Source organism: Apis florea, unplaced genomic scaffold, assembly GCF_048593485.1.
Source record: "Apis florea isolate Af1SG1 unplaced genomic scaffold, ASM4859348v1 contig_1615_pilon, whole genome shotgun sequence".
Classification (NCBI taxonomy): domain Eukaryota; kingdom Metazoa; phylum Arthropoda; class Insecta; order Hymenoptera; family Apidae; genus Apis; species Apis florea.
The window spans coordinates 2,113,045-2,130,929 of NW_028256416.1; the positions used below are offsets into that span (position 1 = coordinate 2,113,045).

The 17,885-nt window shown below is 38.5% G+C and overlaps 2 protein-coding genes across 4 annotated transcripts; both read left to right on the forward strand.

Annotated features, from left to right (window-relative positions):
• The first annotated feature begins 291 nt into the window (after positions 1 to 291).
• Positions 292 to 11,985, forward strand: LOC100868033 (D-beta-hydroxybutyrate dehydrogenase, mitochondrial). 3 transcript variants are annotated; one of them, XM_031919019.2, is made up of 7 exons: positions 292 to 364; positions 864 to 1,542; positions 8,310 to 8,537; positions 8,914 to 9,142; positions 10,797 to 10,949; positions 11,056 to 11,263; positions 11,577 to 11,985. In XM_031919019.2, exons 3-7 carry the CDS (start codon positions 8,331 to 8,333, stop codon positions 11,731 to 11,733), a joined length of 954 nt encoding a protein of 317 aa, XP_031774879.1. In that variant the 5' UTR covers positions 292 to 364; positions 864 to 1,542; positions 8,310 to 8,330; the 3' UTR covers positions 11,734 to 11,985. The 3 variants fall into 3 exon arrangements, with proteins under 3 accessions (XP_031774879.1, XP_086759674.1, XP_031774882.1); XM_086903548.1 differs by lacking the exon at positions 292 to 364 and having other exon boundaries at positions 1,055 to 1,542; positions 11,056 to 11,292; XM_031919022.2 differs by lacking the exons at positions 292 to 364; positions 864 to 1,542 and adding an exon at positions 4,635 to 4,734.
• Positions 11,986 to 12,697: 712 nt separating this feature from the next.
• Positions 12,698 to 15,222, forward strand: CPR11 (cuticular protein 11). Its single transcript, XM_031919451.2, has 4 exons — positions 12,698 to 13,702; positions 14,261 to 14,336; positions 14,474 to 14,701; positions 14,904 to 15,222. The coding sequence occupies exons 1-4, from the start codon at positions 13,688 to 13,690 to the stop codon at positions 15,062 to 15,064; spliced, it is 480 nt and encodes a 159-aa protein (XP_031775311.2). The 5' UTR covers positions 12,698 to 13,687; the 3' UTR covers positions 15,065 to 15,222.
• The last annotated feature ends 2,663 nt before the right edge of the window (positions 15,223 to 17,885 follow it).

Sequence of the window (17,885 nt, forward strand, 5' to 3'; positions counted from 1 at the left end):
TTAAGTACCAATTGTTAATTTTCATAAAATTAATAATGAATTCTCTAATATTCCGTTGTTTAACTCGATAATTTAGATCTTCCATTATCACGTTTCCCACGTTTGTTTTATCGTATTTATCGTATTATAATTTATAACCAACCTCGTAATTTGCAAAAAGAAACGGGGTCAAAGTGAAATTAATCGATCAAGTAGTATGTAGGTCATTGCGGACTAGAATTTTGTAGAGGGCTTGACGGAAGATACGACGATAGATTAACTGAATGAAATGAAAAACACGTTTCGCAAGTTGCAGTCGTTAGTGTTTCTTCGAATAACGCATTTGGTGGCTTCTACGTCGTCATGGAACTTGCACAATTTAAAAGTGATCGATTCTCTTTTCCTTCTCTCTCTCTCTCTCTCTCTCTCTCTCTCTCTCTCTCTCTCTCTCTCAAGAGAATATTGTTAAAAACTTCAACGTTATTATCACATTTTCGTTTGAAAAAAAAAAAAAAAAAAAACGATTAAAGAAAAATTATATTTCGCTATAAAAGAGATCAAAGTATTGTGCGAATCTTTTCCATCTTTACAGCATATTACAACTTAAAGCTTAAAGCTTCCCCTATTATACGTAATTTCAAATCCTTTCGACGTTCTCATTAAGACTTAGCGAACCATCGTCTTTCTTCTCGTGAAATTGATCGCGAATTCATTTTGTCCGATTCCGCGCAAGAGAACGATTCCCGCCATACGTTCTCGTGCGGATAAAAGAAAAGAGGGAGGGGAGGGGGAAGGTCGGCCACACCTGTTCAACCTTATTATTACCTAAGTTTAACCTAAACCAAATTAAAGAAAATTAATATTTTCCCGGACATTTTTTACAGACAAAAATCTACAACTTTTATCACCAAGGGCTGCTGCATATTTCAACGTTTCAACCGTAACAAATGATTCCACGTGATACCTTCGCGCCAGCCACCACAGGCCCGAGAAATATCTTCCATAGTTCGTCGTTTCGTTCCATAACGGAGAGGGGGAGGAGGAGAGGGGGAGGTCGCATTTGGCCGCGTAATAATTTGGCCATTTGGGAGCTAATTCGAGCGACTCGCGATCTATCCGTAAAAGAATTCGAGGCACGTTAAACATTCACGTTCTTTAGAAATTAACCCGTGGGCATAGGCGTAGGCCAGCAGGGAACAGAAGAGGATCGTGGAGAGCAATAGACAAACGGGGAGCGTAATTGTAGGCGCGGCGAAGATGCTTCGGCCGTGCCTTTTCCATTTGTCGAGGCAGCAAGCGTCGAAGCATCTTATACCGTTCGTCCTCGTAGGCATTCCAACCGGGAATTCTCGAAAGCCAGTTGTGCCGTAGAAACACGCGTCGCGGCCTGCCGCTCGCCGCTACTTTCCAAGTGTGCTCGTAAAATCGCCGTTTCCCTCGCTTTGTGTCCACCCGTTTTCGTGTCCACCCGAATTTTTCTTTCCTCCAGGGACCGTTCATCGAATACCAAAGTGCTTCACCGTCCACTCGTCCCGAAACACTTCCGAATCAGCAATAATTCTCGTGAGTAATCCTTGTCTATCATCCTCGCGATCGACGCTTTAACTTTTTTTTTTTCTTCTTCTTTATTATCAACGATTTTCACATTATTCAACTTATCTTCTTTTTCTTTTTCCTTTTTTTTTTTTTTTTATAATAATAGTATCGTACGTACGTAGTTTTATTTATTATGAACCGTGGCCTAATGTAAATATAAAATCACGTTTGCGAGATGGAAGAGACGAGTGTAGTTTCGAGTGTATAAGGAATGAAATTTACGAATTAAGGAAGGGAAATTTTGCAGTAAAGGAACAGAAGTTGGACGAGAGTCACGCGAATTATCTTTTGTTTATGGCAAGAGTGAATTTTTACAATTGACAATTGGAATTCTTTTTTTTAACGATCGTCATTTCTAACAACACTCGGACGAGCAAACATATCGCCAGATAGGCTATTAAATTTTAGATTTAAATTACGATTAGTCGTGAATTATTATTTAAAATGATGCGAAAACGATGCGCTAATAGAAGAATTTCGCGATTAACATTAAGCTTATCGCATCGGTAATTGCAATGAAGCGATAAGTTAATTAAGGATGAATTAGAGCGTGGATCGAGAGAAGCTGAGTAATAGTGTAACGTATAAAAAGAAAAAAAAAAAAAAGAAAAATTACACGCCGAAACATGAATATTGAACGATATTGATTCGTTAGCAGATTCTTTACAGATTCGTATAGAATATTTTAATCGATTTAATTAATTACCTATCGAATAAAGTCGAGAAAGAAATTCTTGTTTTATATGCATATAACTCCTTTTCCAAATATATTCTTTAATCGAACCTCGCCAGAAATGGAAAATGGGAAGACAATCATCTCGATGGATAATTTTTAAACGCTGTTAAATATTTTACAACGTCGATCGATCGAGAATTTTATTCGACTATCTCATTCTATTGACACGGTTCGCCAGCAACGATAATCGGAAAGTTTCGAAGCGGAAGCGACGATCCTCGTTTAACAGCTAATCGAAGCAAACGAGTCGTTCGTGCAACGATACTTCCTTTCGCGAAAGCTCACACGATGCCTACAAAGTTAAGATCTTGCAAAACGTTAATTGCAAATTCAAGATAAGAAAAAATCTTGGAATTTTATTAATGGAAAAAAAAATCCGCAAGATTCAATCCAAACAAGATTAATCAATTCATTTAATCCGTGTAAACCTGCCTCTTACTTCGTAAAATCGTTCGATTGTTGCAAATTTCATGCAAGAAGAAGAAGAAGAAGAAGAAAAAAAAGAATCTAATTCAACGAAACAAATCGTACTCAACTTTCCAGTTAACTGAAAGTACTTGGCAACTTTCTAAGTACGTATCGGTAATATATGGACGAGATATCTGCGCGAACTCTAAAACTAAAATCGAGTCCAAGGATTCGCGTCAGTTATATAATATCGCGAGCGAAATCGTTCCTCTTCGCCTATCAATTACTTGCGTAACGATATCCCCCCCCCTCCGAATTCGTCACGATTTTTCGATCATCATTCCCGCTTCGAGGATTGTTTCGAATCGAAAAGATAAATTTTACGAACAAATATCCAAAATCTCGAATTTTGTTAAGCGCATGTTCGAGAATATTAATCCATTTATGCGAGGTTTCGCGGGGCAAAGCGCAACAGGAACATTCAGGGCGATAATTATCGTACGAAAACATTAATGGACGATATCCAGGAACCGCAAAGTATTTAACTTTTCCACACGGTCACTCGCGGTCAACGTGGAGTACCGTTGCACGTTTACTGTTGTGTTACTCGACGTAGTTGTATCTACGCAGTTGTTAGCCGCTGCTAACACAACAAGCAACGATTTCCACGATCCATGTGAGCGTTCGAACCGGAGTCAGAAATATCTCTGACAATTAAGACGATGAAGAAACGCGCCGAGAGGAAAGCTCCGTTAAATTTGCGCGCCGACCCATCCTCCTTGCTTTCCTTCGAACAATCATCGTTCGAAGATGGACTCGGTTAATTCTCTAGCGGGATTCAACCGGCTGCATAAAAAGTAGCGGAAGCCTCGATGCGTGTTAATTTGAATGTTTCGCGGTTGAAGGACGGGATAATAATTGCATCCGTCATCGCCGAGATTTTTTAATTGCGGACGATCGTTCAGATGTATAGTTTACAAAAAAAAAAAAGGAAAGAAAAGAATTTCTCGATGTTTTCTCGCGTTTTTAAAAAGATTTAAGAGCATTTGTGCGTTTCGTTCCGGATTAGTAATTAGTATATTATCAGACGTCTTATTATTATTATTATTTTTTTTTTTACTACGAATTGTTTACGTGTTATGAGAGCGATAAAATTCCTCTACGATGACGATCGAGTATCAATTAATAAATATTAGGATATACAGTCGCGTATGCACGATCGCGAATCTCGAACGAGTTGTATTAATCCTTCTTAACTCGTTAAGAATTAGGCGAGGTTGCTTAGAAACTGGAATAAGTCTATATTTTCCAAAAGGAGAAATGATATGAAACGAGCGAAAATTATTCTTATATTCTTGAAAAGAATATCGAAAATCGCGAATGATCCTAATCTTTCGATCGGTGTACAAGAGTTTTCATCCAGAATTATTTTAGTCGAATTTCAAAGTCGAGAGGACGATACTTTCGTTCCCCCAAAGATTTTCTCAAATTAATATACGATCAGTCGATTTTCAACGAGGATTACTTTAATCAGATCTGTGTCGGTCAGGTAATGGAACGTTGCAATGTTCCATCGCGCGGGCGCAGCCAGAGGCTGGGATTGTTGGGCAAGATTCTGGATCAGAAGGAGCGCACAGAGGAGAGGCCAAGCCTCTCCTAATCGATATTTCTACATTCCCGGTTGAAATTAGCACGGGCAAATAAACTCCCGCAATTCGATAATGCGACCAGGATACGTGATTCGTCCGCGCATACCGAAAGGAGGGCCGATAATATTACGATCGTCGCCGATACACATGCGGTTGGGCCACGTGTGTGTTACCTGCACGTATATGTAATCCGTGTAACTTCTAGCATGACAGCTGGTGCATGCCTCACGATGATTGGGTATTAGCGATTAATAGACATGACACAGGTAGTTGCTCATTGCTATGGAATCGCGATTACTGTTGTTTGATGGAGGAGGTAGCAAAGGACAGTCCTTTGTGCGATCCTGAAACTGTCCACGTTTATTTGTAAGTAATATCGTACGATGAATTAATTTTCCTCGACCTGTGTCTGCGCGATTAAAATATGTAGAAATAAAAATAAAATTGAAAAAGTGAAAATCTGAATGTAATAGTTGTAAAGTTAAGTTTCGATGTATTTCTTTTTTTTATTTTTTTTTTCTTTTTCCAAATTCCGTTTAAAATTCGTATCGATTTTTCTTCATAACGAAAGTCTTTCGTGGATTTGCGAAACGAGCTAGTTTTGCAAATAAATGTCAACACGACTCGCCTTTTACTCCGTTTCGCACGAATGGAATTGCAAGGGTGTAGCGTTATTAATGATATCTGGATTTATTATTTAAGGGAAAATAAATTGGATAATTTATTTCGCGCGCTTTCAGTTTTACTCTTAAAAAAAAAAAAGAAAAAAAACCTTTCTAAAACGAAAGATGTTCAAAGCTTCGCCTCTGCGCGTTTCTATCAATCGCAACACGATTAAAATAATTAAACCGTGCTTTCTCTCTCTTAATTTGGCGATATCTTGTAAGTTAATTTCATCAGCAAGTTTCCTTTCGTTTGAAAAGTTTTAAGATATTACGTATAAGAGAAAAAAAGAAAAATCTCTTGCTCTTAAATAAAAACAACGATCGAGATAATTATCGAACAATTATCGTGTAATGAATTAAATGTTAATTAATCGTCGTGAAACGCGATTTCAAAAAATAAATAAACGAGATTAACGACGAGCGTTTCGTCTTGGAGATTAGATCGAGAAGAAAAACGTTGTAAGTATTCGCGAGATCTCTTGGATAAGCTTCCATAATTTTGTGCCACCTGTCCGTCAGCTTGGTTTCTTTCTCTGCCTGCATTCCAGAGAAAGTTAACCGCCATGATTTGGCACGCAATCGAGACACGCGCACAATTATTCGTAGATACACACTCATACACGCGTGTTTACATTTGAAAACGCTTTCGACCGTTGCGCGTATCTATAAATAAAAAAAAAAAGAAAGAAAGAAAGAAAGAAAGAAAATCTTTCTCTAGCTCCTTTGCCGTAACGTAAAATTTATTGTAAGTCGTTATGTAAAATTTAATAATAAATTTTATTACGAATAATAAGTTTTATTCGTTGATTATTCGAAGAGATGGAATTTTCTCTCCGAAGAAAATGTTAAAATTCTGGAAATATCGATATTCCAATTAAGACAAAACACGAAATCAATTTTGCAAAAATATTTATATACTTTCTAATAAATGCATACGATAAGGAAAATCTAAAACTCGTCATTTTGAATGAAATGATTGGAGGTAATCGGTTATGAAATATAATGATTGGAGAAAAAAATTAAATCCATTTAAAGTTTTTATCGCGGTAATGTAATAAGTATACGTAACCGAGTGTCAAAGGTTTCGCATCAATTGCAGTCAATGGTACGGATGAAAGCGTTGAAACGATCACACGGTATTCCTTCTTGCGTTCAAACGGCAAGAACGTAATTTATCATTCGCGGACTTTCCTTGAATAATTTATATCAGGTCGTTGAATTCTCGTTTGAAATCGAAGTCTAACTCTTCGATTGAAAACAAAATCCTCGATTGCGACGAGCATCAACTCGATGTAATTTTCGATGACACGCTTTCCAAATGTATCGTTCGAAATAGGTGAAATCACTCGAGCAAAAGTAAGATTTTTTTTCGAATATTGTACCAAATACGTGTCGCGCTTCGTGATTAATTTCAATCATCGAACAAAAATCGAACGACACCCCGATCGATTTAAACGAAATTTATTTTCAAATTATTCCTATTTTCAAGACGAAAATTACGATTATCGTCGCGTAAAGTTTTTTCCAACTTTTACCGACCTTTCACTGCTCTCGCTTATTGCGGTTTCCAAACATTTGTTCAAATATCTTTGAGAAAAATCGATGATTCTTGGTAAAATCGTGAATATATAGTCTCTGTGCGATATTCGCGACAACGATGATGATCGATATCGGCCAGTTGCGAAGAAACAGAAACGGCCACGCCTCGCTGAGCCCAGATACAGTTTAGAAAGGCGAGCCGTTGCGAAAACCTTTCCATCACCCTTCACTTTTCGCGGGAAAAACAGAGTTTGCGATGCGTTGCGATACATTCGCGCGGCCGTGCCTCCAACCTTGCCAATTATCCAACGTTATCTCAATTAATCGGATTCGAGCCAACACTTTTCCATTCTTCGAAATTTCTTTCGAAACGTTCTTAAAATTGGAAATTCACCAAGGCAGGGAGGAATATCTCTCCACGGATGAATAATTTGGACGGGAAAACTCGTTTGTAAATTAGTTATCGGAATCGTTTAACGGTAAACGGATGAAAACTTGTTTCCCATCTTGGATTATTACATATTGAATAATCACACTCGATAATTTAATTCCGCTCAATTTATTCCCGCAACTTAGTTTCGAAGTGTTATTCCAGGTGCAGAAAACTTTAGGAAATTTTACGACGAGGCGAAATAAAGTTTGATACAAGAGCTTCTTCATTTAATTTTTGAAGGTATCGTTATCTTGCTCGTTACTGTCAAGGAGTTTAATTATAGGAAAATGTGGGGCAAACCTGAGTGTTTCATAGCTACATTTTCTTTTTTGTGGTTAAAAGAAAAAAAAAAAAAAAGAAACGAGAAAATATAAAGTTATAAAATAAGGCGATGAGAAAAATTGGGGAGCGAAAGATATTTTGTTTGAACGTATTCTATTTTTTTTTTTTTTTTTTTTTGCTTCCATATCATTATTGCTATACGACGATCGATCCAATACACGAATGTGTATTCATAATTTTTTATTGAACGAAATAACGCGATTCTGTGAAATACGTATGTGAAAGTGGTTGATTTGTTGTATCAACTATTTCGCAACAATTTCGTCGTCTAGGTTAAATATACTATATGCCTTATGGCATTATTATTGATTGATCGGCTGTCAACAGCATTCGTGCACAGAATTACGCTTCGTGGCGGATTTATACGAGTCGCGTGCTACCATTCAAACCTTGATACAAATAATATCGGCCGAGGACCGGGTAAATTCGTAGAAGAGCATTGTGCAATGAAATTGAAATTCTATTATCATAAAATCACGAAAATATCGGAGCGAATTATCGTATAAATTTTACAAAATTTGGGTGTCGTTCAGAATTTCGTATCGGAACGACCTACTAACTGAAAAGCTTTGACGCGCAAATAAATTTCACGAGTGTGCGTAAAATTTACTCACGATTAATTAATTCTCCGATGTAATAATTGTCCCCCGAAGAAAAGTTATTCGAGTATCTCGAGGCTAACGCGGGTCTTTTAAAAAAACACTTTTCAAATAAATAAATTTCGCGGAAGGAATATATCGAATATCGGAATATAATAATTTGAGAAGGAATAGTTAACAGTACAGGGTTCGAGTATGTATAAACGTATCAGCGCGCGAATTGAAATTTCGTAGCCGAAATTTAGTAGCAAGTTGTATCGTGACGGCGAGAAACCGTTTCAGCGCATTGCGGAAGTGGAGGAGTCGTCGTACGGTCTCGGTTGAATTGTGCCATAACAGAGAGATGTAACTTGTGCTTTGCAGATTGAATATTACCCAGGCAGGATGGATGCTGAAACTGGGGCCATTTTGGCCCTACAAATATTGGCCCTTTGTTCGATAGTCGCAGCCCTGTTGGCTTACCTAATGCGCCAATCGAGGAATGCCAACGACGAATACGAGACACGTACCAAGCGTCATGTACTGGTGACCAGCTGCGATACCTCGCTGGGCCTACAGATCGCTCTTGCGCTCTACGAGGCTGGTTACAAGGTATTGTTATTATTATCAACTCTCTTATGTCATTTCGTTCTCACGCTCTTCCTTTCTATATTATTCCATCGAATAAACCGAAGGCGCGCTTCTTTTTCTTTTCTTTTTTTTTTTTACAACAGTAAAAAAAAAAGACTCTCGTTCAATTGTCAATCTCTCTAAAAGGAATAATAACGAATTGAACCTTCGAATAAATAAACTTTTTGCAACGTGACGCGCACGATATTCCAGCATATATACGTTTCAATCGTGTTACAATCAGTGATAAGAGTCACGTTACTTTGAGATCGCTTTGAAAATTTGTTTCTCCTTTAAAATAGAAAATATTATGGAAACGTGTTGTGATCGGTTAAAGAAGAGATAAGTTGTGGTTCAGGTATTCGTCGGTCTGCTGGATCCTTGCGGGAATTCACCGTCGACGAAAATTTTGAGGGCGATAGAGCAGCAGAAAGAAAGGGAGGAGGATCCGGTTCAGAGGAAGCCGCAGGATCCGGAAGTACGTGCTCGCGGCCAAATCGTGCCATTGGAGCTGGACTCGACGAGGGAGGACAGTTTACGCGCTTGTTTGGATGCAGTTCGGGCGAAACTTCCGGCCGGCGAAGATGGCAAGCAATATCCCTTTTAATGCTACACCGGCCAAGATTGAACCATCCCGTTCCGTTCATTTTCCCCATCTTTTCTACCATTCTCTCCGTTCCAATTTCAATTACGAGATGCACGAATTTATAGCGAGCGTTCATCGAAGGCTTGAATTTTATAAAGAAGGGAGAAGGTTGAAGGCCCTTTTAACGAGCATCTCTGGGCGGATATCGAGCGAAGGGATGAGTTGCCTTATTTGAACCAAAAAACCGTGTTCCTCCCCAGGAGGAACGTTAATTAAGTTTTCGTTCCAGGTGTACTCGCACACTCTCCTTTCCATCAATGAAGAAAACTCAACGAGGCCCATTCATTTCGATTTTTAACTCTCGTTATCGCGTCTTTTATCTCTCGTCTTTAATTAATTATATACCAAATGTCTAAAGGCGCGTGGGAAATTTTCCAAAGAGCGAATGATCCGAAGAAAGAATTCGCGTAAGAAAGCGAACGAACGTCATCGATTCACGGATCGATAATTGGTTTTTGGCGATAATTCCGGCTAGTTGGTGGATACGAAGCAACGAGTTTCATAAGGGAAGAGAAGAAAAGGGAATAAGGGTTTCCCCGATACGTTCCCCGCAAAGATTCATAGCCGTGAAAACATTTTCGGTTTTCTGGGAATAGTTCGGTTAAAAGAAACAATTCCATCGTATTCGGTCGTTGATAACTGTTCGCCGAATGAAATGAATTTACTTTTATCGATATTTCTCGTTGTTTCCCGTATACCCGCACCAATCTGCACGTCCCTACGGTTTATAACGTAATCGTATTAAACTCGATAGTCGGCTATAAATTGTTTTCGCTTTCTCAATTTCGCTTTCTCAATTTCTCTCAAATCGAGGTAAAAAAAAAAAAAAAAAAAAAGAAAGAAAAGAAAATTTCAATTTCTATATAATTAAAAAACGCGTACAAATATTATATCAATATGTATGAATACATACTTTAGTATGAAATACCGAATTGCTAAATTGTAAATGTTCTTAAAAAGAAAAAATTAAAAATTTTGTCGTCAAAATCCACTCAGAAAATAGAGAAAATCGTGCCATTGAAAATCCATCCCGACATCTCGATCGGTTGCCTCGAAGTATTCTCCAGGTGTTAAAAAACAGTACAAAGATAATGAATGGGATCGCGCAGATCAATGACCTGCATATTTCCTGGAAACGTGTATTTGTGTCGTTCAGAAATCGCACGCTGTATTTTTCCAAGAATTACGTCTGTCATTCTTGTGGGTTAAGTCGATGGGAGGAGGGCGCGAGCGAGAGAGATTCGGGTAAGAAACAAGGATAGAGACGTTAAACGCGATTAAAAATTACGCTTTTCTTTAAACGACGATATCTCGGGAACCGGAAGTCGTATCGAGATAAACGAAAAACCGTTTCAAAGGTCAAGATTCCGTGCCTCTAACGGTCTTACATCCATTAACATGGAATCGCTATCCTCCAAGGTTTATACAGGTTTAAATTTTTCTTAATTTTAATAGAGTTCGCCATCTCTCCTTTACGAGATAATACAATCGTAAAAATTTCACGCAAGCCACATCCTCGTATCCATCACGTTATCCAAAAGCGACCACTTAAAGCACGCTTCGAAGTATCAAAGTTTCAACTTTGCTAACTGCAGGTCTCTGGGCAATCGTGTACACTGGCGGGCTGGCGTTACCCGGTGCCATAGAGAGACAATCGAGTTCGGCGTGGGAATCCATGTTGCGACACAACTTGGTGGCGCCACTTAGGACCGTCAGAATGTTCATTCCCCTTTTACGCGTGAAAAGAGGTCTGGTTTCAATATTGAAATTACATTGCATTTTTATTCGAGTAGCCGAACTGAATCGTGTTTCACGAAAAATTTTCTTTCTTCTTTTTTTTTTTTTTTTTCGTAGGTCGCATAATCTTTTTGGGCGATTCCACGACGAGTTACGGTAGCAAAAATGGAACAGGATTGGTGGCGTACAGCGCGTCGAGAAAAGCCGTAGAGGGAGCTGCGGAAGCATTAAAAAGTGAACTACAATCCTCCGGGGTCGATGTCGTTCTTCTTAGACCTCCACCAGTGAATCCTCTCGTTCTTTATAATTCGCCCGTTCTCAAGACGTAAGGCCTCATAACGTTACGCCACAATAGTAATTCTTTAGTTTTTATCTAAGGAGGGAAACACCTGGACACAAATATGCTGTGTAAATCTGGAAAACAATCGCTGGAATATCGCCATAGCTTATTGCGTCGAGCTGATAATCTACCGAATCGAATAGGCTGAATTTCTATATAGCGAAACTCTTGGGATATATAACGTTTCCAGCGGTCGTAATCCAGTCTGCACTGGATAGATGGTAGCTTTATATCGAGAAAATTTCGTTCGACGATCGATACTTTTGAATTTAACATGAGAAATCACGGTTATTTTCAGGTCTGACGTGGAGTCTGGAATAGTATCCTCGGAAGGGACGTGGACCGCGCCTGTATCTACGAATGCCATTCAAAATTCGTTAATCCCAGCGCTCACCTCACCCTGCCCTCACGTTTCTTACGACATGGTTGCTAAAACCAGACTTTTCTGTAGATAAAAATCAGATTCGAAAGAGTATTAGAATTAATTAATTAATTAATTAATTAATTAATTACGTTTGAGAATCGGTTATTCCTCGTTAGGCTAATGATGGTTAATTTTATAACGAATTAATACCAATACTAAAATGCGTTTAAATCTTTCTTCCTTAATCAATCTTAATTAGACGCATCAACACACGACGAGAGGCTTAACTTCCAATGATAATAAAATGTACAGTTTTCTAATTAATACAAATGTTAACCAAAAAGATTCGCCTTGTTATCCCTCGTCGTATCCCTACTTCAAGGAATCGCATTAATCGTTCGAACGAAGTTTCCACGAATCGGCGAACCAAGTCCGGCTTAACTTCTGTTCAACGAACTGTTCTGTTCAATGCACTTTACCGTTCCTATCGTAAATTATTTAGTTCCCCTGTTATATAGTTGGTAATCATCGGAAACTATGTATATTAGTTTCGGTATCCACGATGGTATCCATCGCGCGAGTTTCACCGTGTAATTCGAAAGCATTTGAATTAATAACGAATTTGCTTGTAAACCGATACGGAATTTCGCCGATTACAACTGGAGGAATTCGCGCGAACCTCGAATAAATATCGACACCCGTTTCTCGAATGGACAATTCGCTTTGTCAACCCGTGCGAATTAATCCCACGAAATCCGTCCGAGATTTCTCTCGCTTCTCCCGCTTGCACAACTCGAAGCGATGAAAAAGAAGATTGCTCAATTCCTTTCCACGACACTTTGTTTCAAAAAGTTGTGTCGCCGTTGAAAGGCGCGCGGACACGCGTGGAAACAATTTTAAAGGTATTATCATCGCGCAAAAACCTTATTCTAATTAATCATCGGACCGTGGATAATCTTTTTCCAATAGCTTGAACGAGAAACAGACGCGAGAAGTTGGACGGAATCGGGGAAAGCCCAAGTTTCACGAGTGATAAAGCAATGTAATTTACATAATGGGGGGGGGGGAGAAAAGTTTGTCACGTAATAAACGTTAATACAACGTTCTACGATAAATCCGTTAATAATTCACGAGGCAATCCGTCAAAAATATTTCATATTATCCGTTAGCAACGTGCAGTTCGCAGATATTATCATCGAATCAAAGAGATATATTTCTGGAGAGTGGATGGAGAAGGGAGAGATACGAGAGAGAGAGAGAGAGAGGGACGAATTGGTTGGGCGAAGAAAGAGAAGAGTGTTTGACTTTCCATCGAATCGATAGATTACAATTCAACCAGGAATGAATGTATCATGCGAGCGAGCGGCACGCGGAAATGCAATAAATTCAACAATAAACTGTATCGCCACACTGGGATGCGGCTATTCAGGCGACGTATTGACACTCGTTCGCTCTATCGTCGAAAACGCGCAATTTATTGCTCATTAATCTTGACGGTCTAATTTACAGTTACAGATCGTACATATGATAGGGACGGTTTCTTTAATGGAATCGAGCGGAACCCGACATGGGAATAATTGTAGCCCTATTACTCCCGAATTATCGCTAGATATTCACCCTGATTAAAACTGCTAAAGCATCGTTTCGCGCGTATACAAGCATATCTCGATAATTTCGGATGAATGAAATTAAAATCCTCCATTCGTATATATCTATAGGATACTTTGTTGTTGCGACAGATTTCGAAACCCTAAACTTCTCGGTTCCAATCGATTTTTGTCAACGATTTTACGTGCAATATTACCGATCAATAGGCTCGGCGAAAATTAGACCCAGTTCCGACGAAGAAGTTTGAAACGAAGTTGAAACGTTCGGTCGACCGAGCACCACCGCCTCTCTCTCACCACCTGCTCTCGAAATCGGTGACAAGCAATGACGGACAAATTAATGCTTTAACGAGCATTGTTTCGGTGGAACGCTGTTATAAAATAGGATTCTCGCGATCCGGCACAACAGTCCATCGGCGATCCTTGGCGGAAGAAGAGATGGAGTCGGCGAAGGTAAGGAAGAACCGAGGATCGAGTTATTTTTCTCGAAAGTATTGGACCTCTCCGTGAAAGGCGGTGTCGAAAGACTGGTTGGTTTGATCGATACGAGATTCGTCAAGAAACAATTAAACGAGGATTACAACCCTCGTGGAAAACCGTTCGCACGTTTCGAGGAAAACGGGAGAGCGTGCACGATCGATCGTTCCAATTTCGTGTCTCACGTGTTATTGATTAAAGAGGTGTGGGGTGGCCCACCTTCCCTAAAACGGATCCGTGACAAAGTATTACAAAGTCGTAATCGTAAAGCAAGAAGGGAGTGTGCTCGAGAGATCTTTATGCGATCGGGCAAAGCGATCCCCCTAACGTTCCGTTCTAACGACAAAGAATAATGGTCGTCCTGCAATTTCAACTCGAAGCCAACCCCGAGTCAACCCCACCGTCCATGATTGAAATTTCTATCGGCCCACTCCATCCTTCGTTTCGATTAATTCTCGCGAATATATTAATTATCGCGTTCCATTATAAGATTCTTCTCTTATTTTTCTCCTTTTTTTTATTATTCGATTTCAGAGCCTGCTTGTTTTTGCTGCTGTCTTGCTGCTCGTCCTCGTGATTGACGCGCAACCAACCAGCTATCAGGAATTGGGTATAAGATCATTATAATTATAATAATAATTATAATGTTTCGTGATAATAGAGTCTCGTTACCTTAAATTCTATCTGTGAAAAGGATTCTAAAACGATCTCACAATTTTCGATCGTAAAAATGATATCGATTTGTAGACAACGAAGATGCTGGCAGTGAACACGGACACGAAGGAGGTGGTGGTCACGCTCATTCCTTCCATCACTTCTCTGGGCCAGTGGTGGGCCATCACGAAGAGATCACCTGGAAGGACAAACACGGGCACCTTCATCACGACTACAGGGCCCATCCCAAATACAAGTTCGCGTATGGCGTGGATGACAAACACACGAAGGATCACCATGGGCAGAAAGAGCATCGAGATGGTACGTATAACAATTATACGAAACATTGAGAGCGAGATTTCGTGTTCTTCAATTAGAATTTCGAACAATTATAATTGGACAACAAAGCTTCCTCTTAATTACAACCACGAAGTTTAATTGTCAAAGTTTTTGCTTCCTTTCATCGAGACGAGAGAATATTTTAGTTTGGAATTTTTGGAAAATTGGTTCTCCGAAATTGCAGGAAAAGAAGTCGAAGGGGAGTATCATCTTCACGAGCCTGGGGGCAACGTGAGAAGCGTTAAATACCATTCGGATCCTCATGGAGGTTTCTTCGCGGAAGTTCACAATTATGGAGGAAATGATCATTCAGGTGGCACTTACGGTGGACATAAACACAGATAAACGACAAAACGTTTATTTGCTTCGAGATTATTGTTCTATCCGATTTATATCGTTGTTGAACTCGTATGTTTTATAATTAGATCGAAGTTATTGTTTTTATTGTTGTTGTTGTTGTTGTTGTTAAAAATAAAGCAGCCTATATCGGAAAGCCAATAAAATTTGATTTGATTAACTGACAAACACCGATAAAAAAAATATATTAAAATTCAAAACAAAGAGTTAAAATCGAATGTTCTCCGTTGATCTATTTTATTAATTTCAAATAAACTTCGATAAATTTAGAATCAAATTTGCGCGATGAATAACGTCTCGATCCGACACAACTTTTTACGATCTCTAAATTCTTCACGAAAATTGGAACAACAATAAAGAAAGATTTTCTCCTTCGTGTAATTAAAACGTTTTCGAATACTCTCTTTGTTGCGAGAAATTTTTCTTCCAAAGTTCAAATTTCGAATGAATTTTTCGTAAGGTGAGACGGGGGCAAGTTTTATAATTAATTAACTAAATTTATCCACAGCGAGTTATCGCGAAGTTTCTTTTTGCCGAGCATCGTTAAAAATGGAGGATTCGCGTTATAACGACGATAAAATTTCACGAGCAGCTCGTTCCTCGAGAATATAAACGCATAATTCCGCCTCCAAAGCCAAGATACACGTTAAAACTTATCCCTTATTCAAAATATGATATGTAGAACGCGTGCATGGATTCCCCACGTTCAACACACGTCGTATGCTTTCGCCTCGCCGATTCTTGCCACGATTAAATGTCACTCGAAGCTCGTTAAAATATAATTAGCTTATAGAAATTCGCCATCCTTACGCCATCATTCGCGTTTCGTCTGGATAATTATTTTACCTCTGTTCTGAGCTCACCCAGTTTGAAGGAGCAAGATAATAATAATTTTCTTAGTTCAATATTTGCAATGAAACTGGCAAGCGAAAATTGTTCGCTTTTCATATTTGTTATTACACTGCGTTTATTACAGTGGCGGTAATTTTAAAACATTTTTCAAATGATCGGGAACAAAAGAAGATATTTGTGTTGTGTAAAAACAAATACGTTATTAATAAATTGGTAAATAAAGAAACAAGATCTGCAACGAGGTAATTATTCCAAGAATCGTGTCGATTAATTTCCGCCATATCCTAATTACGTCATTGTTTTTCTCACTTTACACGAGATGTATGGGTTCGTTCCGTTGTGATGGAAACCGAATTCTCGAGAAACAAAAATATTATATTTACAGAACGTAGGTAATACAAGAACAGGCGACACATACATTTCGAATCGAACGAGAGACGATAATTTGTCCGATTTCGTCGAATCGGTGTCGAGAAATGCTTATTAGTTTGCCCTGTTATTGTGTTAAACGAGAAAGTTAACTGTTCGAGATAAATATTTCAATAAGGGGAACGTGTAAACGTGGGACGTGTGTAGTCCAGATATCCATTGGGTACACGATACGAGTCCACGCGCAAATGACGCGTATCCATCCCGTGTACGAATGCGCGCTGCAACGCGCAGCGCGGATCGATACAATCCTTACCGAAGTAAACGGATGGATTACGAGTCGACTACGCGAAATAACCTTTCCTCGGGAAAGAAATATGCCAAGGAAGTGGATGGAGTTGGTTGCTTGCTCCAACTCTACACGATCTCCCCTCTCGTCCACTATCCTCCTCCACACTTTCACACTCGAACGAATACACTTACCACAGATAAATATTTATCGAGAGAATACTTATTTTAATGAACTTTCTATTAATCTTCTGCATCCTCTTTTCTTTTTCTTCTTCTTCTTTTTTTTTTTTTTTTTGTATTAATGAAAAACGTTCTTTGCTTTCTAAATTGTAAATTTGCCTTTGTTGATTTAATTTTTGAAATTTTATTGGAAAATTATATAACCAAGAAAGTACGTATAACAATTTAATAAGATTGATAAAATTGGAATGCAGAGGATAAGATTTTTAACATTCTTCGAAGCAGACTATAATAGAAATTACGGCATCTTTATGCATTTCACACGTATACGTATAAGGTGATGAACGTGATGGTTTGAAACGTCTTCCTTTTTCGAGTTTCACTTCGAGTTTTAATTATTCAATTCTCGGTTAGTAACGACGATTTTACTTGCACGTATACGTGCTCGTATACGTTCAATATTTCAAACGAAACTTTTTACTTCGACGTATGAATAAGTAAAAAGCGATCCAATGAATAAACTTTCGTTTCTCACTTTGACAATTTCAAACTTGATTAAACGTTGCCTGAAACGTTGCGACGTTTGTACACATCAAGCTTTATGAATGCTCGATATTCTTGATATTCTTCTCTTTCGATTCTTATATCGTTGAATAATTTTAAATATTATACGCTCGAAATAGAATTTGCGTTTTATTGAATAATCTGCAACAGATGCATTGAATAAAATGCAGCGAGTGTTGATTTATTTCCCTAATTAAGAAATGCCATGGAAATTCTATTAAAATTCGCGAGAGTTTTCATCGGCTAAATGAATAAATAATTTCGCTAATACTGAAAACGAAGATAATGAGATTTGGAACGAATGATTCTCGGTACAATTTATATTGTTGGCGCGTTCGATCAATTGCCGCTATTTCACATCATCCATTTTCATTATGCTCCATGGAACAAACAATGAACCATGCAAGACCATGTTCGATCGAGAATCAATAGGATCGATTGTTGTTTCAATGATACATTCCGATAAATGGAAGATCAGAAGTGCATCATATTTTGCATAAAAAAAAAAAAAAATTGATCGATTTCTCATCATATCTCTTGAAATCACGTATCA

Coding starts and splice junctions, on each gene's coding strand:
- LOC100868033 (XM_031919019.2), top strand. CDS start 8,331: ATGGATGCTGAAACTGGGGCCATTTTGGCCCTACAAATATTGGCCCTT. Junction 8,538..8,913: donor TCTACGAGGCTGGTTACAAG/GTATTGTTATTA, acceptor GTTGTGGTTCAG/GTATTCGTCGGTCTGCTGGA. Junction 9,143..10,796: donor ACTTCCGGCCGGCGAAGATG/GCAAGCAATATC, acceptor TGCTAACTGCAG/GTCTCTGGGCAATCGTGTAC.
- CPR11 (XM_031919451.2), top strand. Junction 14,337..14,473: donor AACCAGCTATCAGGAATTGG/GTATAAGATCAT, acceptor ATCGATTTGTAG/ACAACGAAGATGCTGGCAGT. Junction 14,702..14,903: donor GCAGAAAGAGCATCGAGATG/GTACGTATAACA, acceptor CCGAAATTGCAG/GAAAAGAAGTCGAAGGGGAG.